The sequence below is a fragment of the Peromyscus leucopus genome, chromosome X (genome assembly GCF_004664715.2).
Source record: "Peromyscus leucopus breed LL Stock chromosome X, UCI_PerLeu_2.1, whole genome shotgun sequence".
In the NCBI taxonomy this organism is placed as follows: domain Eukaryota; kingdom Metazoa; phylum Chordata; class Mammalia; order Rodentia; family Cricetidae; genus Peromyscus; species Peromyscus leucopus.
Window position 1 is genome coordinate 53,726,960 of NC_051083.1, and position 24,915 is coordinate 53,751,874.

Consider the following 24,915-nt stretch of genomic DNA (forward strand, 5'->3'; position numbering starts at 1 on the left):
GGAACTTGCTCTGTAGACCAGGCTGGCTGCAAACTCATACAGATCCATCTGGCTCTGCCTCCTGAGTGCTGGCATTAAAAGTGTGTGCCACCATGCCTGGCTTTTTTTTTCTTTTGTATTGTCAGCACAGTTGATCATTACTTTTACAGTAAGGAAGACTTATATAGCTTATATGTATAGATCTTAAAATTAGGGACCCAGGGCTAGTGAGATGGCCCAGTGGGTAAGGGTGCCACCTACTAAGCCTGAGGACCTGAGTTCAATCCCTGAGACCCACATGGTCGAAGGAGAAACACAACTACCAAAAGTTGTCCTCTCATCCTCCACAAGTGTGCTGTGGTGTGTACATATACACATATGCAATAAATAAAGTGTAATTAAAAAATTAAAATCCAAGTTCTCCATCATTCTTCTTCTTTTCAAAATTATTCCAGATGATTAGGTCTTTACATGTTCATATAATTTTTGGAATCAGTTTGTAGCAAAACACAGCAATTTTGACTGGGATCACATTGAACCTATAGATTAATTTGGGGGATGTTTCAGTCAGTTGGGGTACTTTGTAAGAAGATACTATAAACAGTAATTTATAAACCAATGGAAATGTATTTTTCATAGTCCCAGATCCAGGTGCTTGCAGATTCCACGTCAATTCTATGTTTGTAGTCCATCCCATAAAACAGCTTCTTTGGGATTCAGATTTGAAGGTAAAGACTCATTTGCCAAAGCAAATGACAGCACGAAGAAGAGGGAAAGAGAGAAAGAGGCAATGCTCCAGGTGTTTGTTTTTTGCTCAACCATTAAAATCTTTCATCATGCAAAGGCTACTAGCAAAGTGTGTGTGTGTGTGTGTGTGTGTGTGTGTGTGAGAGAGAGAGAGAGAGAGAGAGAGAGAGAGAGAGAGAGAGACAGAGACAGAGACAGAGACAGAGAGACAGAGAGAGGAGACAGAGAGATACAGAGAGAAACAGAGACAGACAGAGACAGAGGAAGAGACAGAGACAGAGGAAGAGACAGAGACAGACAGGAGACAGAATTAATTATGAAATATATTGTGCTCAGTTTTCCTCCTAGTCAGTTTTACACCAAACAAACAGTTTTTCTGCTATTGGAAAGAAGTCTACAAAACCCCAGTGACCCACTAAAATAATAACTATGAGGTAAGGAAAAGGAAAGAATTTCAGAATTATTTGGCTGACCACTTTAACAGCGTAGAGAAGTTTTGTTAGTGGGCTAATGGTCTACCAAACTTGGAAGACAGTTCTTTTCTTGGAGCTAGAATGTTTCTCTGTGTTATTACAATGAAAGCTATTGTGGACTGAAAAGAAAGACTAATACATTCCTATGACCTTTGATAGCTACCATTTCTCAGTGTAGTATTTTTTTCTTTGACATCAATACTTATCCAGACGCTAACTCCACCATGTAATACTAATCTTATTAATCTTCCTCAATAAAGGTCTTTCAAAACTAAAACCAAAAACCAAAAAAGCCTATCACTGTCAAACCATGCCTCTTTTTCTAGCAATACTCTCTATATACAAAACCACATCAAAAATAGGAAAATAGTGTAATTTCAATCGCATTCATTAACAAAACATTTCTAGATTACTTAATACAGCCAGGCACTGGATATATTAGCATTGAAGCAAAACCCTGTCCTTACTACACTCTTCTAAAAAAACAATAATCCCACATATATAATATATCCCTTTAGGGACTGCTATTATGAAACAAAACAAAGCAAAGTAAGGCAGGATAGAGAAATGAGTTGGAAGTGGTAGAACTTATTACCTAAGTCAGGAGCATATTCTTTTCTCAGTTCTGAGTGATAAACCCAGTATCTGAACACATTAGGCAAATGTTTAACACTGAGACATATCTCCAAAAATATTCAACTTAATAGGATTCATAAACTGATTCAGAGTTCCATAAAAGGGAGTTTGTTGTGAGACTGTGTCTCCTGAGAATGTCAGAAGCTACACTCAAAAAGTCTCACCAACATGGCTGCCTAAACATGAGATGAAAAAGGACACCAACAATGGCATGCTAACCTGGATGGAAGCAGGGGCATGAGGTCTCAACCCTACACAAAGAACTAGAAACAACTAAGGAATGCTGAGAGAAGGAGAAATCATCTTCCCCAGGGAAGAGCACACAAAATGGTTATCCAATGCTAAATGGTCAGACCTGAAAACATACATACAAGTAACATTTATATAGACTGAGAAAATTGTACTTAAGTATTTGGGAATACATACATACATACATACATACATACGTATATATGAGAATATATATTGGAATATATATGTAATATGCATGTGTATGCAACAAAAATTAATGAAAAAGAGGCCATGAATTTGGAAGAGAGCAAGGAAGGGTAAATGGGAGGATTTGGAGGGAAGAAAAGGAAGGGGAAATGATGTAATTATATTATAATCTCAAAAATAAAAGAAACTATTAAAAACAAAATAAATAAAAGTAGACAGCAGTAAAAAAAAAAAGCCAATTTCTATCTGGCTTCAGGCTTGGCACAACACAGATGCTCAGAAAATCCACTATGGTGATATTTTATTTGTACTGAAATGTAATTTTAATTTTATGTTAATAAAGTTGCCCTGGGGTCAGAGCTATTAGAGCCATAGCAAGAGCGTGGTGGGTAGAAGAGCTAGGTAGATTTCTGTGTGTTCAGGGATACAGCCAGTATTGGAGACATACGCCTTTAAGACCTGGAGGGCGGTACTTATAGGCAGTGATGAGGCAGTCATGTGGTTGGGTTTAGAACCAATGAGAAGGCAGAACAGAAAGACTATTTAAACACAGACAAACAGGAAGTAGCTCTCTCTCGCACGGGGAAGTTAGGAGCACTGCAGGAGGTAAGATTTTATCTCTGAGCTCTGACCTCTCGGCTTTCTCTTTTACATTGGCTCTGTGTTTTTTATTTTAAAAAGATGATTGGTTACATCTACAATCCACTTGGGGCTGGAGAGCTAGCCCAGTGGTTAGAGCACTTGTCACTCTTGGAGAAGACCTAGATTAAGTTCCAGTAGCTCACAAGCATCTGTAACTCCAGTTCCAGGGTATCTGACATCTCCTTCTGACCTTCATGGGCACCAAGCTCACTTGTGGTGCACATAATAGGTGCAGGCAAAACACTCACACACATAAAATAAATAAATCTTAGTTTTTAAAAACTGTCATTTAAAAAATCCAATAGAAACAAATATATTTATATCCTACTCTTGAACTTGGATACATCTTGACATCATGTGGATGGAATCTGATTGTAGTTCAGACTTCGGAAACATGTTCCATGTTTTGTGTTCCATTTAATAAGTGGTGGTGTTTTTTTCTCTTTGGGGAACCTGCCACCCAGCTCCCAAATGAATCACACTGAGGCTTATTCTTATTTATGAATGCCTGGCCTCAGCTTGGCTTGTTTCTTGCCAGCTTTCCTTAACTTTAAATTATCCCATTTACTTTTTGCCTCTGGAATTTTCCCATTCTCTTACTTCTGTAAATATACTTTTACTCTGTGGCTTGCTGTGTAATTGGGTGGCTGGGCCCTGATGTTCTCCTCCTTCCCTGGCTACTACTTTTTTCTCTTCCCAGATTTCTCCTTCTATATATTTTCTCTGCCCGCCAGCCCTGCCTATCCTTTCTCCTGTCTTGCTATTGGCTATTCAGTTCTTTCTTAGACCATCAGGTGTTTTAGACAGGCAAAGTAACACAGCTTCAGAGTTAAACAAATGCAACATAAACAAAAGTAACACACCTTAAAATAATATTCCCTAACAAGTAAGTGTTGATATCTAATTCTAGAATATCAGGAGATGAAAAAGGTAGGGAGTCATAGGTAACCATTTGCTCCCAAGAGCCTCCAAGCAGGCTCCCATTTCTTCATTTGTTCCTTAGTTTCATCTAGGAGCTAAGATGCCCAAAGCAGCCTCAGATGAACACTTTGCTACTGCCTTATTAGCTGCCAAACACATGGCAAATGATGAGGGTCAGTTTACAAAATGCTGCAGGGACTCTTTTATTCATCTTTATAATTATTTTTAAAGCAATTACTATGGAGCTGAAGGTATGGCTTACTGATAGTTTGCCCAATATGCACAAGGCCCAGGGTCAGATCTCCCCTCGCTTCAATAAATAAATAAACTAACTACTATATTGCAAAAACTATCCTAGTTATAGAGCAAGTTTTTCACTTTAGTATAGAATCTAGCTCTTGTTTACTTAGATTTGGAAAATAGTATTGTTCACATATTTATAGGTAATGAAATTAACACACTACCTATAATTAACTATCATTAAAATTATAAGAAAATGTCAACTTGTTAATTTCCACAATGATTTAGATGATTTAGAATACTTTTAGTCAGGCCTACCTCTAACATTTGTGGTGAAGGAGCAAGAGCATAAAATGGAGGCCCATGTATCATAAGTCTATGTGTTTAAAAGTTAGAAGTTATACATGTGTATATATACACACATTACAATATATAACCATTATCATAACTTGACAAATTCACCTTATAAATAACCTAGGATGCCAAATGGCTTGTTGGAAAGATGAGAAGCCAAATCTCCCTCTCTGTCTACACACAGGATGGAACTACAACAAACCTTCAAGTTTTATTCAGTCCTCCTGGTAAAAGTCTGTTCATTCATCCCCTTGTTGTGGAACATTAGTTTAAGATGTGTTACAGTTGTTTGTGCTGTGGAATATTTGTTTAATGATGCAAAGATGTGTTGCATTCTTTTATGTTGCATTTGTTTAACTCTGTGAAGCTGTGTTACTGTGCCTGTCTAAAACACCTGATTGGTCTAATAAAGACCTGAATGGTCAACAGCTAGGCCGGAGAGAGAAATAGGTGGGGCTGGCAGGCAGAGAGGATAAATAGGAGAAATATATGGAAGAGAGTGAGGAGGGAGGAGGGAGAAAAGGAGAAGGAGAAGGAAAAGGAAAGGAGGACACCGGCCAGCCACCCAGCCAGCCACAGAATAAGAAGTAAATAAAGGTATATAGAATAAAGAAAGGTAAAAAGTCCAGAGGCAAAAGGTAGATGGGATAACTTAAGAAAAGCTGGCTAGAAACAAGCCAAGCTAAGGCCGGGCATTCATAAATAAGAATAAGTCCCATTATACCTCCTTTTGTGCCATTCTGAAGCAGTGGGGTTTACCCAAGGTGACCTTAAGGAAGAGGCTAAGAATGCCCTAGAAGTAGTTCAGGATTCGTGGGCAGATGACTCCAGAGTACTGTAGAAGGAGGATGGGGCCTCTAGATGTGTTTTCCATCCTCTTGACTCATGGACTTCTCAGAAAATGAGAGTCAAAGAAAGACCCTTCCGCATGAGATCCATAGCCATGATTCAGAATATTCTCTGCCTACCAGTGAGTTACTAAGAAGGCAAACTGATGACTTAGTACAAAAAGAAGACAGTTCACCAGGCATGGTGGTGCATGACTTTAACCCCAGTACTTGGGAGGCAGAGGCAGGCAGATCTCTGTGAGTTTGAGGCCAGCCTGATGTACAGAGGGAGTTCCAGTACAGCCAGGGCTACACAGAGACACCTTGTCTCAAAAAACCCAAACCCAAAACAAAACAAAAAGACAAGTCAGCTTTGGAGTTGAGACCTAGTTCACCATCCCTCCTTAATGGCCTCCCAGCCTAACAGATGATACGTGTCCCTTAGGTTCAGATATGTGTCTCTTGTGATGGTACTGGCATACTGTGTAACCAATCCCATTTTCTCTGTGGCTGCAAAGTCTCCCTGAAGACTGAGAGAATACACGAAACTCACCATATTGGGCTGCTTAATCCCAAGAGATGGCCTTACGTGTTTTCTTCAACTCCTCTGATGATTTTAAAGCCAAGTTCTATGGGGCGTTCCCCTTTCGTTCCCTAAACTCTGTCATGATGAGAATTCTCTCTTAATAGTCCTCAAATTACTTAGCAAAAACTAAATCAGGCTGAACTCAGTCAGGGAAGCAAAAATTATGAATGATGGGGAAAATTATTTAGCACAGAAACTAGTCCTAAGTATGACTGAGAGAGGGGCAGTGAGTAGACGCCTAGGAGGGCATAGAAGGATGCAAGAAGCTAACCATCACTAGTCTGAGAAAGCCCAGCACATCCAGCTGTGGCAGTGAAGGAGGAAGTAGGTCAGGATACCTGTAGGAAGCTGCTCCCACCTTTGTGCTTCTGGGGTTGCTCTTAAGAGTCAACAGTCGGAAGGAAGACCTGGCCACAGACAGAAGAACAAGGAGCTCTCAACTGGGAGCTGCCACCACTTCCACCTGTGCATGATGATGTCTCTTGTGTCAGTCTTGCCTTCCAAATCTTCTATAAATTCCTCTTTGTGTCAACTCTAATCCAGGGCTGTAAGGGGAGAGGATCCCAGGAATATGATTCCAGTGACCATTCTGGCACTCTACCACATTAGGAAACCCATGGAAAATCTCCCAACAAAACTCAGTCAGCAACTAGCATAGTGCCCAGAAAAGGTACAGGGTCAATTCATGGACAGAAGGGCAAAAATGGATCCTTTAACAGATCCAGCAGGGCTACTGTTCTAGAAATTAGAATATAAGGACAGCTACTAAAAGCTTTCCTGCTGGGATTGAATTGAGGATGTCATTACTTTGGCTAAGGAAGACTCAGGATAACTGTTTTCATTCTGAATTGACAGGCATGAGTCAGCAGCTAAAATTTCCATAGTACTTTGGTACAACCCCATTACAACCACATCTTTAAAAAAACCAGCCCAAGCACACACATCTTTAGAGTTCTTTCCGTGCACCGTGTGTCTGGGGGATACGAGAGCTTTACCTTAACACAAACTAGGAAGCCTTCACATTGCTAAAAAGCACAAATTCATTATTAACAGTGCTTATTTAGATGCTGGTAAGGATAAAATCATATTAGAGCTAATTAAAGTATATTTAAATGTTTTATTTGACCACCTTTATTTTCCTATTTTAAAGAAAGTTATTGCTGAGTTGTACTTCAATACTTCAAGGTTTTTGGTACTTTTTAATCTTTGGAGTGGAAAAAAAAAAGAAAATGTTTGTCATTCCAGGAGCATAATCAGTTGAGCCAGCACACAATGACATAGTTAATTCACCAACGGAATTTGTTGCCATAGCTCCAGGGAGGGACAGGGTAGATCAAACAATGGCCTTCTTTACAACTGCAGCTTTCACCACAACCTGCCTATCCCCACACAACAGCCATCAGAGCGCCAGTCCCGAGTACAGCAACTGTCAATGAGCAACAGCCCAGAGGGGACAAGAGAACGCTTGCGACAAATCAAATAAAGCGAAGGCACTGGACCACTTGAATCTCTGCTTATTCAATAATCTGGACACTCCTAGTCCTTTGGAGCTTATCTGTCAGCACTGGGCATAGCAAGCTGCCTTGAGCTTTTTGCCAAGTGTCTCGTATACATCTAGATCCACAAAAATTTCATCCTGTGACTCAAAAGAAGTTGTAAAGGGAGAAGACCATAGACACAGAAGAAAGTTGGGAACGAACATAGTGGGACACCAGCAATGCACCATGGACAAGGACAGCTGCGCTCCCAAATTCTCACGCAAGGTAATGCCAGTGCTTTCCTCTTTTTGCTTCTTTAAATATTAAAATTGATTGAAAAATAAACTACGTATGTGAGTGTGACAGACCTGTGTCACATTCACACAGAAAATGAAAGTAATGTCCTCTCCATCTTGAGGCGATTTTTAAAAAGGAGAAACAGAAGGTGGCTAATGTTAGTTAATGTTAGTTTCTCTTGCCTCTTGTAAATTATTGTAAGATCCTTGGATAGATTTAGACAACACGAACAAACTCGCTTTCTAGAAAATAGTCAGGAAGATTGTTATAGTGGTGGCTCATGCTGTTAATCGCCGCACTCAGGAGACTGAGGCAGAAGGGTTACAAGTTCAAGGCCAGCCTGAGTTACATAGCAAAACTCTCATGAAGAAAAGAAAAGGCAGGGGCTGGGCTTGCAGCTGAGTGTAGAGTGTGTGTTTAACATACATGAGGCTCTGGGTCCAATCCCCAACTCCAAACCCCAAATACAGATTAAAAAGTCAAATCACTATGAGAAAATATAGGTAGTTCAAGGCAAAAAAGGATGCCTGGAGAGCCTGGGGATATTGGAAAAATAGTTTAATAAAATGTTCATCTTCTAAAGTGATAGCTTTCTCTAGTGCAAATGATATAAGATCTTGGTCTTTTTGGAGGCAAAGTCTTACTAATAGCTCAAGCTGGACTTAGTTTCACTATGTAATCAAGACTGGCTCCAAACTCATAATCCCTTGTCTCTACCTCCAAAGGGTTGGCACTACAGGTATGCCTCACAACAGAGGTTCTTACCCGATTTCGGAGGTATATATTATTTATATCCTCACTTTTAAGTGAGATAATTGAAGCTCCCAGAAGTAAATTGTCCAAGATGGTAAAGGGAGACCTGGATCCTAGGATCCAATTTCCATTAAAAACAAAACAACAAAGCCTATCCTGCAAAACAAGGGAGCCAGCTACTAGCTACACATGACTATTTCCATTTACTATTTTATTTATTTTAATTTCATGTGCATGTGTGTACCTGAGTGTATATATGTGCATCCCATGTGTGCAGGAGCACACAGATGTCAGAAGAGGCATCAGCTCCCCTGGAACTGGAGCTATAGATGGTTTTGAAGCCACCCTATAGGTGCTGGGAACTGAACCAAAGCCTTCTGAAAGAGCAAGAAGCGCTGGCTCTCAATCTCTAAGCCATCCCTCCAGCCCTAGCTGTTTAAATTTAAGTTAATTAAAATTAAATATAAATTAAAATTCAATTCCTCAGCTGCACTAGTCAAATCTCAAGTGCTCAGCAGCTACGTATAGCTCATGAGACTACCTTTATTTGAACAATGCAATTATAGAACATTCCATAATCACAGAAAGTTCTATTAAATAGTAAGGTTTTAAACCATATACTTCTTTTAACTATGTTGACCCATATTCTGAAAATACATTGCAGTTCTGTTACAAGTAATATGGATTTAAAAATTTACATTAAAATCTCATTCATTTGAAGCCTCCTCATTTGCATAGTGCCAAGTTAACTTTGATCTGCAAATTAATAATATAGATAAGAGTCAAGGAGACTGTTAAATGCACTTCAGAGACCAAAGATTTTTAAGCACCATCAAATAACTCCAGAAGCACTCACTTAGTTGCAAGCAATTGATATGATAATTACACATCATTTTTATTTATTCATTAAAATAGGGATCCCCTAAGGTGCCCTTGTAGAGAATAATGTGGTTAGCCTACTTATTTCTAGTAACCCTTTTGCTGTTTCTGAATTCTGTGTAAAATCATTTTATGCTACTGATTTTGCTCTCTTCATTTGGAACATACAGTAAGTTGGTAGTAAAAAAAAAACAAAAACAAAAACAAAACTTTACACTGACATTTTGACCAGTTCAAGAACCACTTCCAAACCCCTTACTCCTTCCATTGTAACCCATGAAACCCTGGAAGGGTGTTCCCATGGATCCAGTGTACTGCCTCTCACAACATGATTAGATAACTGTTAATTGAGGGACAGGTCCTTCCGGATCCCACTTCCTCAAGTGGGCTCTGATTTTCCAAATAAAATTCATGAATCCAATGGAAAACTACCTCATGTTTGCTTCTTTCTTTTGCACCAGTCTTTGCTCCAAGGTCTTTGTGGTGAGATAAGGGCCTGTTTATGAGAAAGAACTAAGTTTTGGGCATTGGGAAGGGAGAAGAGGAGTGTGATTTAGAACGTAAATTGGCTGACTCCCTTAGAAGGGAGAACTGGATAACAAAGAATAAAGAACTTCAAGATGTTTTGTTTAGAAAACAGCACTTAGCCCTTAGTTATTTGGGCTGTGTGTGTGTGTGTGTGTGTGTGTGTGTGTGTGTGTGTGTGTGTGTGTGTGTGTTTGCCATAATGGGGATAAAACCCAGGGCACTGTATAAGCACTTTGGCACTGTGCTCCACTCCCAGGCAAGCATCTGTAATTTTAAATTCATAGCTAAGGTGGTTTCTTACAGCTTCCTAAAACCAGTCACATCAAACATTAATGCCTTTCTTCTTGTCATATATTCATTGTACAGTGTACTGGATTTCATAGGGACATATTTATGTAGGTATATAATGCACTTTGAGCATATTCCCCCAATGCACCAAAGAACATTATCTGTTGTTTCCTCTTTTTCCTTAGTGAAAATGTCTAGTCCCACAGGCCATAAAGTGAGACAAGAAAAATTAATAGAAACAATTTAATGTGATGTGCACTAAATATTTATGCTTTATCTGGAAGCCATTAAACTTTTTAGAATCTGCCAGACTGAGAACTTTTAGATAATTGAACATTTTTTAAAAGCCACCTAAGAGAAAATCAGGTGTGAGTTTAAGGCCAACCTGGTCTACATAAAGAATTCCAGGCTCAGCCAGCCAGGGATACATAATGAGACCTTGTCTCAAAAACAAACAAACAAAGCCATATAAACGGAAAGAAGTTATTAATTTTTTAGTCTAAACTATCATTAGGTCTTCTTTCCTCCCATCTTTCTGTAAACCCTGTACAGGAACCTTACTATTTTAGGAACAGTGCATATATGTACACCCTTTAGCTAATCAGCACAGTCGTGTGTCCTTTGGAAACTATGATAGATTGCTCCAAGGGTCAAACAATTAGCAGATCTAGAATCAATCACTGCCATAGACTGCCTGGTTGCTACTTCTTCCTCTAAATATTGACAAGTGGAACACGAGCTGATTCTCTAGAGTGCAGTAACTTCTCCCTATACTTCAGCCTTTGTGGTCCCCTAAGGTAAGCCTTGGTGGGTCTAAATTCTCTAAAGCCTACCTGCTCACTGAAATGGCCCAGTGATCAGACAAAAAGACATAGAGCAGGAGGCTCTAGCCTTGTGACCAAACAGGGTTTTCCTATGTTTCCTGACATTGAGAGCTATGAGGGAAAAAGAGTCTTAGTTTTTATTTTTTCCTCTCTCTCATTTTTGTTTTTTATTCTGAAGGACCCGGATTCAGCTCTTAAATATCATAGAATAAAGAAAATTGCAGAATTGGCATAAAACTATTGTTTCAATCTTGCCTTGGGTATTAAAACAGTTCTTTTTGAGCCAAGCATGATGTAGCATGCATACAATCTCAGCATTTGGGAGGTTGAGGAAGGGAGTATAGCCTTGAGTTGGAGGACTGCCAGGGCAGCAACAGCAAGAGCTTGTTTCAAAACCACAGCAAAAATCGTTTTCTTTGTTTTTCCACAAATGACAGATTCTCTCTCACATGTGTGTACACACACAAAAAGACAGGCACATATACTATATACACACATACACAGAAGTAAGGAATTTCAAAAACTGGCAAGTATGGCTCAGGACAAAGAGAACTAAATTTGTGCCCACCCCCGGTAACATTGGTTAAATCATGAATAAAGGCATTATGCCAGGGAAGTGACTCAGTGGGTAAAAGAACTTTCTATGAAAGCAAGAGGATCTGAGTTCAAATCCCAGCAGTGTGTTGGACAGCTAGCCTAAGCAAAAGGGTGAGCTTCAGGCTCAGTGAGAGGCCCTATCCCAAAAACTAAAGTGGAGAGGTGGAGAGCAATACAGAAGGGCACCTGACATCCTCCTCTGACTTCTCTCTCTCTCTCTCTCTTTCTTTCTCTCTCTCTCTCTCTCTCTCTCTCTCTCTCTCTCTCTCTCTCTCTCTCTCTCAGAGAGATCATGGAAGAATGTAGCATGAATTCTAATTGGTCTTAATAATAATAATAATAAAATAATAAAATAATAATAATAATAATAATAATAATAATAATAATAATAAAAACCCAGAGTCAGATATCAGGGTAAATGATAAAATATCAGAGGAGTAAAGGAGCAGCCACTAGAGAGACTTCTTACCTCTACTAAATCCTTAGACCAAAAGGGCTGAGCTCCTGTCTCCTCCCACCTTATATTCCTGTCGCCACCTCCCTGGTACTGGGATTAAAGACATGAGCCTCCATAGCCTGCTTCTGTTTCTCTTTTAGATTGGATCAATCTTGTGTAGCCCAGGATGACCTTGAACTCATGGTCTTCCTGCTTCCTCCTCCCAAATGCTGGGATTAAAGGTGTGTGCCACCACTGCCTGGCATCTATGGTTAACTAGTGGCTAGCTCCATACTCTGATCTCCAGGCAAGCTTTAATTGTTAGAGCACAAACAAATATCATACAACAGAAGAATTTAAATGATTTCTTTTGCAGTAAATAACCAATATGATTAGAGTTTTAAACATATTTACTAAAAAAATCAATCTTAGGGTTTTTTGTGGGAAGAATGATAGAGACTGAACATGGGGCCTTGAACTGTACTATCTACCATTGAGCTACATGCCCCCAAACCCAAACCAATTTCTAAGTGCTTGTTCTATATATATAGAATATATAACAAACACTTAGAGTAGAGACTTTCATCTGGAATCATGGCTTCTAGCAATGCATAGCAAATTGTTGCTGAACAAGTAAAAGGAACCCAAATTGCTGTTTAGTCTAGATATTTTTTTTTTCTTACCAAGGAAGACTCTGAAGTTTCTCCATCTAGGGTCATCTCTAGATCATTTAGGAGAAAGAATCTGTTACAACCCAGCCTCTGAGGCATGGTTCAATGTTAAGTAGACCAACTTCTACTAGACTGCAACCCCTAACTTGACTGACACTAACATTAGCACCAATAACCAAGATATTGGGATTGTTGTTTACAAGGCTCTCCTCTTCATCTCCTGTGTGATTCCAAAGGTTGCCATAGGAATATAATGTCGGAATGCTTATGGCTACTCATCCTTTTACAGCTCCTGCTCAGCTGTCCCACAGGGTGGGAGCTAGACCATCCTCCGAGAGAGGGATAAGACTTGTACATATATGTATCCCATGTGGCTGCCATACCTTTGTCTATGGTGGCAATTGGAGTACCTTTTTTGGGACACACTCTTGCTAGGTGGCCAGGCTGGCTTCAAACTGTCAATCCTCCACTCTCAGCCTCCCAAATGCTAGGATAACCGCATGCACCATCATCCCAGCTTGAAGGACTTTCTTAAACTATCACACAAATAATTCATGATAATGTCCATCCAAGTTTTTAGGGTTTTCTCCATAGTACAAAGTTGGAGAGAGTGGCAATCACTACGCATTGTAGTGTATGTCTTCTTACTCTATACAATGAGATACAATAGTTCCGTTCATTGAAAAATAAAATGAGCCTCATTTTGAAAATGAATACATCCATCACACATTTATTGAAATACAAGAGATAGTGATTTGCCAGTGCTTGGATGGGGCCACCAAGCAGAGTTCTGAAGCTTTATCTTTATTTTCATTAGGCAAACACACGTGCACTGTCTACAGTTTCTGGTTTGGTTTTATTCTAATTGGAATGACAGTTTAAGATACTTCCAAAATATCCTGAGTACAGAGTCACCAGATAAACCTTTTGTAATTTTATCCCTTGGCTTTTACAGTTGTCTTGGCCTCAACAAGCAATTCAATGGCAATTTTCAGAGTCATAACTGTATCTTACCAATTCAGTTTAGGATAACTCTTTTTTGCATATTTTCTTGCAGAGTAAATGTAGGTTTGTTAAGCAAAAGCAAGAAAAGAAGACCTGAGGAAAAAAAGACCTTGCATTAAAAAAAATTGTGACAAAGTCTCTGTAAACTTAGGTCTCAAAGAGAAGATCTTTCTGCCTCAGCCTCCCAAGTGCTCAGTGTGCTACCATAATTGACTGGTTGTACAATAATTAACTAGACTCTAAGAGAATTGTAAGTACAGTGGACATACACAGGTTTTAGGGAAAGCTCAGTTAAAGCAAAAGCACCTAGTGATCTAGAGTAGCTTGTCTACTAGCTGTAAGCCTTTGGAGAGTTTTGGGACTCCTGAAAGAAGTGGCCAACATCAGTGGTTAGATTTGCAGGTTGGTTAACTTGGCAGTTATTTAAGGGAACCATGTTTGTTCTTCAGATATATTCTGTTAAAAGACTAGTAACCAGGCAGGACAGAAATATGTGAGTGGCTGATTACTACTCTGAGGGTCTACTGTCTACTGAGGACCTATATACTTTGTGATAGGTACTTAGGAGATGCAAAGACACATTTTTTTTGTGTGTGTGGGGTTTCAAGACAGGGTTTCTCTGTGTAGTGTTAGTGCCTGTCCTGGATCTCGCTCTGTAGATCATGCTGGCCTTGAACTCACAGAGATCTGCCTGGCTCTGCCTCATAAGTGCTGGGATTAAAGGTGTACGCCACCGCCATCTGGCAAAAGACACTTTTTTTTAAGATTTGTTTATTTATTTTATGTATATGAGTACTCTTTCTGCATGTATGTTATGCCTTTATGTCAGAAGAGGGTATCAGATCCCACTATAGATGGTTGTGAGCCACCATGTAGTTGCTGGGATTTGAACTCAGGGCCTCTGGAAGAGCAACCAGTGCTCTTAACCACTGAGTCATCTCTCCAGCCTGCAAAGACACATTTCTAAAGACACAGTTCATGTTTAAGGCTATACTATTTTTGAGTTGAATACATACTTAACCTCTTTCTTTCTGGGTATATAGCATTATAGACCTCAACTCCAAGTTTCCTGACTGTATAACAGGGATAGAGGGCAAATGATATATAATAGCAACCTGGCAGGCAACCAGCATGGAAATGGAGATTACATTTTTTTTCAAAGACAAGTCCTTGCTCTATATCCCAGGCTGGCCTTGAACTAACATCCAGCCTCCTGACTCAGCCTCCTGGGTGCTAGGATTATAAGTGTGCACCACTACACCTGGCTGAAATGGGTTATTGAAACAAAAGAAATACAACACCTTAATTCTTCCCATTGGCAAAGACAAAAACTACCGAGCTGTCAGGAAAAGGAACATCCTTGCCACTAGTTAATGAAAAGATGTCCTGCCTTCACAGTCTATTAATTAAGAAGGTATTGCTGTAAGCTTGGAATTTGCTATTTGAAACTCAAAGACAATACAATCAGAACACTACTCAGATTTTTTTTTCCTCACAAATGAATAATAATTTAGGGCCACCAAGCTAAGGTAATCACATGATTTTGAATGATTTCTCATGAGCATGCCCCTGATAACCTGCTCATGTTGGGTCAAAAGAACAAAGAAAGGCAAAGTTAATTACTAAGGAAAAGTTTCATCAAATAATTTCAGTCCCCTTAACCCAGGGTTTCTCATTGTTGCTGCTATGGATATGTGAGGCTAGATAGTTCTATATGGCAAGGACTGGCTGGCTGTGCATGGTGGGATGCTTCAAAATATCCCAGGTCCACCCCTCTCCATCAAGTTGTGACAATGACAACTGTCGCCCGAAATTGTTAAATGTCCCTTCTAGGGCAAAATGACCAACGCATCACCTACTGAAATAATTACTACCTTCCTTCTCACTCTCCATCCCCTGGGGCCTTATAGGGTTTGCTGTTCTGGAGGCCCCAAACAAAAAATTTCATAACAGGGTCATCTATACTTTCCATGGAACTATCTGAAAAGCAATGGACCGGGTCAAAATTACTCATCCAGACAACAAGAAAGGACTCTTTACATTTCTGTACTGGGGAGTACCATACAGAAAGAACAAGCAGATCTAGTAAGATATTCATGGAAGGCACCCCAGTAAACACTCGGTCTCTAACTAATCACCACAAGCCCCTCAGAGGCACTGTCAACCTCATTTTATCTTGAGGGAACTGAGGCTTACAGAGGTTAAGAGACATGCGCAAGAACACACATTCTGGAACTTAGTAGTGGAGCCAGAAGCCCGACAGCAGCTCTTGTGCCTATATACCTATTGCCTGGATAGATGCATTTAGAATGCTGGATACATAATAAAGCAAAGGGACCAGTATTTATCTTTTTGAAGGTTTGTTTTTATTTTTGTATATGTGTGAGTGACTACACATATGAATATACACTGGGGCCTGGTGTCTGAAGAGGACAGAAGAGGGCATTAGATCTCCCGGAACTAGTGTTTCAAGCAAATTTACGTTATCACATGGGTGCTGAGAACCAAATCAGGCTCCTCTGGAAGAGCAAGCACTGCTTGTAACTGCTAAGCCATTTCTCCCATCCCAAGTATTCATCTTTTTAAAACTATGTTTTTGTTCAAGAAAAGTTTCCAACTTATACACATTTAGATAAAGCTGTATATTCCCTTTTTGAATGTTCATGTGCTCCTTACCTTGCTTCAGCACGATCAACTCACAGCCCATCCTGCTCATTCAGGAGATTCTCAGCCTCTATATTATTGACATTCTGGGTGGGATAATTGTCATGCACATGCACACTACAAAATCTAGGCCAAGGTCTGGCTGATTTGACTGGTAAAAATACAATAGGCCACTTTTAGATTCAGAGAGTTTATCACTTCCATAGTCAGCAAAACAAACAATGGCTGGTGTCACTAACTCCCCATAACCCTGTGTCCCACAGAAGAAAGGGTAATGCTAAAACAAAATGGGACAGAGGCCCTGACTCCCATTGCGGAGAAGCCTAATGAAGATTGAAACTATGTAATTTTGCTTTTGCTGCTCTATACTGAGAGAAATCAAACAGAAAGCCCAGTGCCCCAAAGAAGGGAAGAAGTGGTTAGAAACCACCTTGTGACAGAAAAAAGAAATAAGGATCTCAGAGGGAGATGGTCTGGAGGCAGCTCCTCACAGGTCTCCCAATCTCCAGGACAGGATGATCACAAGTTCTTCTTCAATATTCTTATATGCTGTACCTCAAGCCTCTGTGTGATCCAAGGTCTTCATGGCATAGTGGAGGACAGCATCTCTGAACATTCTAGGACGTTCAGTAGCATCTGTACCTTCACTCCATAGACCCTCTTCCCTATTTGATGGCTCAGAGACACAGTTTGGATAGAAAAGGTTTGTAACAAAATATAAAACACTTTATCCTTTTTCTAGCCCCCAATTTTCAAAATATCCAGCACCCTCCAATTCAGACAAGTGAAGGTTTTGGTGGTTTTGTTTCTCGAGCCAGGGTCTCACATAGCCCAGGCTGGATGCAAATGCACTATGTAGTTAAGAATAACTTTGAACTCTTTTTTTCCCCTGTGGAAGTATTTTTCCTCATTATTTACAGGACAGGATCAGTATACACCTATAAAATTTTTGCTGAATATGCTGATGGTGTTATGCTGCAGGAACAGCAGAGGCAGTCCCAAACACCACTCAAATAGATCAGGAGTTAACCTCTTTTTTAACCTTTTCATATCCATTATATAACTCAAAATATCACTTTCCCTACATATGGTGTTAAAAACCTAGTATGCTTAAATAAAATCCTGTCTCAAATGATTCTTGTTAGCATAGTTATGTTTTTATTTGAATTAACATGGGAGTAGAGATTAGCATCATATTTGCATGACTTGTGGGACCTTTCAAAAGTTTTGAATCCATCAGACTTTTCTATACTGTTGTAACCCAGACCCATAATGACTATTTCCCTTCAAATCATCATAACATTGAACTCTTAATCCTTCTGTCTATCTCCCCAAGTGATGGAGTCACAGACCTGCACCATCGCACCAAGCAAATGTGGTGACAGACAACCCCAGTCATTCTGTGCTCCTTCTTTTCTTGACATAGTACTATGAACTTGTGGATTTAAACTTATTTGGGAAGCTTCAATCCATCGAAGTTCTCATTCTTTTTGTTTGAGTTTTCCATCTTGACTGGCAGGTGTCTCTTCAAGTTGGATCCCAAGTTCTTTTGACATTTTCTATCACTTTAAAAAAGATTGATATATGATACTCATGAGCACATTGTTAGCAACAGTTTTACCTCCTAAGTCTCTGTACTTACTATACTTTCATAATTGCTCACAAGAGTGTTGCTGAACAAGTGCACTTGGACAAAATTCAAATTGGTGGGCCCACTGAATTAGAATCTCTGATTTTCATGAGTCATCTTGATGAGTTGCCATGATGGAAATTTCAAAAGACAAATTCCCAAAGTGTGTGGAACAGTGGTAGGTTTTCTTCCTTTTGAGTTCCTATGGTTGAATGATAGTGAAGTTATTCAACTTATTATTTTTCAGGAAGAAAGGATTACTCTTCTTTGATACTATTTTATCCAATGCTCACTTATTTACTTACTCAAGAAAAAAAACATTTATAGCAATGATGGGCTTCTGCAGAAGGCCATTGGCTTGCATACAGTTACTCTAGTCATGATTAGTGAGTCATTTTACATAGTTCCTCCTAATACTTTAGTATGTTAGGTGCTTAAATTATTGCTTTGGGGCCTATTGGAAGTTTTTATATAGCAAACTTTTGGGAACACAAATAATAATAGCTATTTCCTCATGAAAATAGCTCATAATGAGGATTCTTGGGGAAAAACATTTAATAGTTGGGGTTAAGGCTCAGAGGGTAAAGGTACTTGCCATTAAGACTGCCAACCTGAGTAAAACCTGAATTCAGTTCCAGGAATCCACCTGGTGGAAGGAAAGAACCAACTCCCACAAGTTGTCACATCCATGTATGCATGGTGGTACAAGCACATGTGAGTACACACACAGACACACACACAATAAATGTAAAAAATGTTTAAATCTATGCTTGTTTTGTTTTGAAGCAGGGGCTCACTCTATAGCCCAGGCTGGCTTGGAAATCACAGTGTAGGGCAGGCTAGACTTGAACTTGCAGCAACCCTCTTGCCTTAGCTTTCTAAGTATGGAGACACAGGTGTGTGTTGCCGTGTCTGATTTCCAGATGTTATGTTCCAGTCTATTAGACCAGAATCTCTAGGGCGTTAAAACCAAGCCTTGGTGTTATTGAAAACTCTCCAATTCTCTTTATAATCATGATCGAGAACTGTATTAACCAGGATATTCTAGAGGAAGAGAACTTAAATAATGAATATATCTGTGTATGTATATATATATATATGTATATATATATATTTGTTGCATATACATATATATATACATTTATGTTACAATTCTGTCCAAGTTCACAGGAGTTCAGTAACACAGTTGTAGAGCAACATGAATATATATTATTTGTATATACACATATATAAAGGGAATTTAGCCGGGCGGTGGTGGTGCACGCCTTTAATCCCAGCATTTGGGAGGCAGAGCCAGGCGGATCTCTGTGAGTTCAAGGCCAGCCTGGGCTACCAAATGAGTTCCAGGAAAGGCGCAAAGCTACACAGAGAAACCCTGTCTCGAAAAACCAAAAAAAAAAAAAAAAAAAAAAAAAAAAAAAGGGAATTTATTAGAATGGCTTATGGGCTGTGGGTCCAGTTAGTCCAACAATAGCCATCGTCTAAGAGATGGTCTAAGAATCCAGTAGTTATTCAGTCCATGAGGCTGGATGTCTCTGCTGGTCTTCAGTATATGCCAGAATCCATAAGAAGTAAGCTCTGATGCGAAAGAAAGAATGGATTTGCCAACGAGAGCAAGAGCAAGCAGGCAAAGAGAGCAAGCTTTCTTCTCAGTCTCCTTTATATAGGCTGCCAGCAGAAGGAGTGGCCAAGATTAAAAATGGATTCCCCACACGCACTCGCGCGCACGACGGGCCCCCCCCCCCCCCCCCCGTGGTGGTGCACGCCTTTAATCCCAGTACTTGGGAGGCAGGGGCAGGTGAATCTCTGTGACTTCAAGGCCAGACTGGTCTACAGATTGAGTTCCAGGACAACCAAGAACAGCTAAGGTACACAGAAAAAACCCTATCTCAAAAAAAAAAAAAAAAAAAAAAAAAAAAAAGAAAGAAAGAAAAAAGAAAAAAAGGAAAGAAAAAGAAAGATCTTTCCACCTCAAAAGATCTGGGTTAAAGGTATGTCTCCCCACCTAAAAGATACATATTAGAAGTGGGTCTGTCTACTTCAAGTGACCCAATTAAGGAAAAATCCCTAGCAGGTGTGCCCAGCCATTTGGGTTTTAGTTTGATTCCAGATGTAGTCAAGTTGACAACCAAGAATATCTATCCTAAGAAACTTATGGAGTGAAATAAAGATGATGCAAAGCTTTATTTAGGAAGGAACTTAAACCTTGAAGTGTTAGGCTCTTTTTTTTTTTTTAAAGAACAGGGCATTTGGTGGGCAGTGGTGTCGCACAGCTTTAATCCCAGCACTCAGGACGCAGAGGCAGGAGGATCTCTGTGAGTTCGAGGCCAGCCTGGTATACAGAGCGAGTTCCAGGACAGCCAGGGCTGTTACACAGAGAAATCTTGTCTCAAAAATCTAAAACCAAAACCAAAACCAAAAACAACAGGGCAGTTAGTAGACTGGTGGGGCTTGGGGAAGATAATTTTTGCTTGTGCTGGCTGGCTATTATCTTTTGGAGATTTACATGCTACTCCCAGAGAAGAGGGTCTAATGAATCCATTTCAGCTCACATTGCAGAGTAACTTGTATTGTGGTGATGGCAATGCCACTTTCTGAAAGACGTATGGGAGCTGTGAAGGCAGCTTTTCTTTTCTGGCTTCGGATAGAGGTCAGAGGCTATCACACACTCAACTGCTGAACCATTGAGACTGAGCTGCATCCCCCAGCCAGAGTATCCTCTTCAATGTGTGTTTCCTGATGATGTTCTACAATGACATCTTCTGACTGAGTAAAATAGGAGATATATGGGGCTTACTAAAAGCTTTTATCTGGCTAATTTGTATCATTAAATGTCATCCAAACTAAATGAAAAGCTTTCAATTCGAAGGCTATCCAAAGAGAGAAAGCTGATCAGAACATTGCAAATGCTGAGATACTGAAGCAAGAGTGCAGTGAACAGAGCCTTTTGAAGTGCCCCAGTCCTGAATTTCAAACCCAGTTTTGCACAAGCTCTGAGACCTTGGGAAAAGTCATTTAATATCTCCAAGTACTGCTTGTTATCTTCAAACTAGGCATAGTGCCTGCACCTGATGCAGAGTAGGGTCTCATAATTATTAAGTATTGAAACTACAAGCAATGTGTTCTTCTGAATATCTCGATATGAGATATCAGGTCAGGCTCCCACTAAGGAATGTGTAGCAGGCAGAATAACAGGACATCAGCCTCCCAAAGATGTCTGCCCTATTCCTCAGAAGCTGGGACTACATACATTAGCCCACCTGACAGAAGGGACTCTACAGATGTGATTTAAGATCTCAAGGTGGGAAAAATCTCTCTGGATTATCCAGACGACCCAAGGACATCGCCAGAGTCCTTCTAAGTGAAAGGAGGCCAGAGATTTAGAAGAAGAGATTATTGATGCAGAGGCTTGAGTGATATGATTACTGGAAGAAAGCAGGCCAAGAAATGTGGGCAGCATCTAGAAGTCAGAAAGGCAGGGAATCACATTATCCCTTGGAGCTTCCCAAAGTGCAATCATGTGGCCGTGTTGATTTTTAATCCAGGGAGATTCACTTCAGGTTTCTGACTTTGGTCCAGAACTTTAAGATAATAAATCTGCATAGTTAAACCCATTAACTTTGTGATAAATTGTTAGGGCAGTTATAGGAAACTAACAGAAGATTCAACCAACTCTATGGGCATTCAAGGATTTTGAGTGCAGATTTTGCAAGACAGTCACATTGGAAACACATTTAAAAATCTGTTAGTATAAAATCCAAGGATCATAATAACAATCTATTTGTAAATGATTGCATCTAACCTGCCATATGATCTTGATAGCTTGTCAGACTCATTTGTGCCATACTTGGATGACTCCTGGGAAAACCCTCAGGACTCTACAGTATGTGATGCAGTATTGGGAAACTGAGTCTGAGCGTGGTGGGGCACATCTGTAACCCCAAACCTCAGGAAGTAGAGTCAGGATATTTGTAAGCTAGAAAGGTCATACTTGAACTGCACAGTGTGACCCTGTTTTGTTTTTGTTTTTTTGTTTTAAAGAAAGAATAGAAGCCTAGAGGTGTTGGTGCACACCTTTAATCCCAGCTTGGGAGATGAGGCAGGTGAATCTTTGAGTTCAAGTCCACCCTGGTCTACACAATGAGTTCCAGAATGGCCAGGGATACATAGAAAAAAACCTGTCAAAACAACAACAACAAAACCAAAAACCAAAACACAAAAAACAAACAAATGAACAAAAATAATAGAACTGATTATGGGAGATATTAAGCAAGGAAGACAGTTCCTTAAGTGGATGTAAGGAAATGAAAATGTGATCAAACAATTGGGGGATAATTTGATCACAGTATCAAAAAACATGTCAAAAGCCTTGAAAAGGCAAGTACTCTGACTTAACAATTCTACTTATAAGAAAAATCATTGGAATGGGAAAAAACAGATTACTATGCATATCATTCACATGCTTCAATTCTTTCATGGTTCCCATGATTCCATATAGAATAACGTGGTGATACTGAAGGGAGACAGCAGTACACCCATTTAAGGTGAACAATGAAGACTGGCAGGCGAGCATACCAGTTGTAGCTTTGTCTAGACTTAAATCTGGGTGAATTACCTCAGAGGTCCTTCACCCACTTTTGGTAGATTTGATTTTCATTAAAATCGCTGAAACTGTGACTGTGACTAGCAGTTGCAATAAATTGGTGTTTGGCTTTGTACAATTATCAAAACTACTATTCAATTTTTGGGGGTCAAGCAAACAAAAATTTAATTTCATAGATGCATGAAATTAAGCTATTACATGTAGAAAACTATCAAGAGTTTTACTTATCTACTGTGGTGGTTTGAAAGAAAATTACCCCCAAAGGGAGTGGCACTATTAGGAGGTGTGGCCTTGTTGGAGTAGGTGTGGTCTTGTTGGAGGAAGTGTGTCACTGTGGAGGGGGGCTTTGAGGTCTCATATGTGCTCAAGATACTACCCAGTATCTCAGACCATTTCCTGTTGCCTGCAAGATGTAGGACTCTCAGCTACATCTCCAGCACCATGTCTGCCTGCACACTGCCATGTCCCACCATGACAATAATGGACTGAACCTCTGATCTGTAAGCTAGCCATCTGAATTAAATGTTTTCCTTTATAAGAGTTGCTGTGGTCATGGTGTCTCTTCATAGCACTAGAAACCCTGACTAAGACATCTGCTGACATTCACTGAGTGAATTTAGTATGCAAAAGTTTTATATTTAAAATATGCTCAAATCCAAGTGGGGAATTTTTACCCATTTTTGTATATAGTATTATGTGTTTCAGTCACATTAGACTCAAATCCCATGAGGGAGGGACCAAAATTTACACAGCTTCCTGAGTGTGATGGCGGCAGCACTTGGAATTTTGATTAAACTGCACTACATGTGTGATTATTACTTGTAAACAGATGATTAGATATTAATTAGACAATAAGTGATTGTAAAGCACTTAGAATATAAAAGTGTTTATAAATACCACCAAGTGATAACAACAATAATTCTTTACTGACTACACAGCTGCTAATGTCAGTAAGAATGATTTTTTTACAGTTAATAGCAACTCTAATTTCTGCCCCAAATTCCTGTTATATCTGGCTTACAATAGCAAGAAAATATATATCATACTTCTACTGAGTTTAATCATCAGTATTTAGATAAATGCATTGTATTTTGTGGGAAAAATGTATTTCTTTTCAAGACTTTCTCAAACACAGGTACAGCCACTACGCTCCGCTGTTTGTCACCTTTGGTGCCAAGAACTTGAAGTGTCAAATATTTGTTGCTGTTTTTTTAATTATTTATTTATGTGGTGTGTGTGTGTGTGTGTGTGTGTGTGTGTGTGTGTGTGTGTATCTGTCACACGCCACAGCATGTGTGTGGAAGTCAGAGGACAACTTGTGGGAGTTGGTTCTTTCCTTCCACCTCATGGAATCCAGGGACCAAACTCAGGTTATCAGGCTTGGCAACGCCTTTCCCTATTGTGCCAGCTGGCCAGCCTGTTTATTTTAGATAGAAGCTGTTAGTTTATGCAGTTGCCCCCTAGTGCCACAAAACCATGCTCAGAAACAATATATTTTGGTCAAATGAGTGAAGGCTAACTTTTTTTTTTGGTTACCATAGAAGTTGAAAAAAGAAGAAAATACATGTTAAGAACAAAACAAAGTACTTTAATTCTATATTCTTGAACATTTTTCTTTTCAAAAAAATAAGTTTTGAAGTTCTGTTATGCCTCTCCCAGTGGCCTTTATAGATCATGGCCTTGTATGAACCTTGTTCTTAACAAAAATGTTTGATTGTTCTATCATAAGTAAACATGAGCATCAACTTAAGTTCAGATCCATGGTTGTACAGATTTGAAATGAACTATATGAATCTAAGTGAAGAGCGCTTCATGGTTCATGACTTCAATAGAAAAGGAATAAAGGATATAATGGATGAAGATATATACCTGAATCACCCAATGGTTTTGTTAACAAAGTAAATTGAGTTATACTGAACAGTGAACCAGTATAGCTTATTGGAAAAGAATGTTCAACTTTGATTCAAGAAATCTAGACTTTTATCATTTACTATGTAATGCTGGCTAAGTCAACTAATCACTCTGAATCATTTGAAAATTTTCAATATTAAACTTTGTGCTACAATAATATCTAATGAGTGAAAGCACTACAAAAAGGTGAAATGCTCTCCATTGTGAAATATGTTTATTACCATAATTTTCCTGGCGTAGATGAAAAGGATTTGTGCATGGGTTTCATTACTTAATATAGTTGGTTTTCTCCAGACTGTCCAGATTTAGACCTTAACCTTGAGCCACAGAGGGTCAACTGGGGATGTGACTCAAATGAAATTCAACAAGAGAGGGAGAGGTTATAGAATCTAGATGTGCCTCAGGGGGAAGGTTCTATCTTTTTTTTTTTTTTTTTTTTTTTTTTTTTTTTTTTTTTTTTTTTTTTTTTTTTTTTCGAGACAGGGTTTCTCTGTGTAGCTCTGTGCCT

The 24,915-nt window shown here is 39.4% G+C and overlaps 1 protein-coding gene across 1 annotated transcript in view; it reads left to right on the forward strand.

Annotated features, from left to right (window-relative positions):
- Positions 1-7,179: 7,179 nt before the first annotated feature.
- Pcyt1b (phosphate cytidylyltransferase 1, choline, beta) overlaps positions 7,180-24,915 on the forward strand; it is a 100,210-nt gene continuing 82,474 nt past the window's right edge. The window contains exon 1 of the mRNA XM_028881681.2: positions 7,180-7,606. Coding sequence (XP_028737514.1) covers positions 7,568-7,606 — 39 coding nt within the window. The 5' untranslated portion in view covers positions 7,180-7,567. The remainder of the gene's footprint in view (positions 7,607-24,915) is intronic.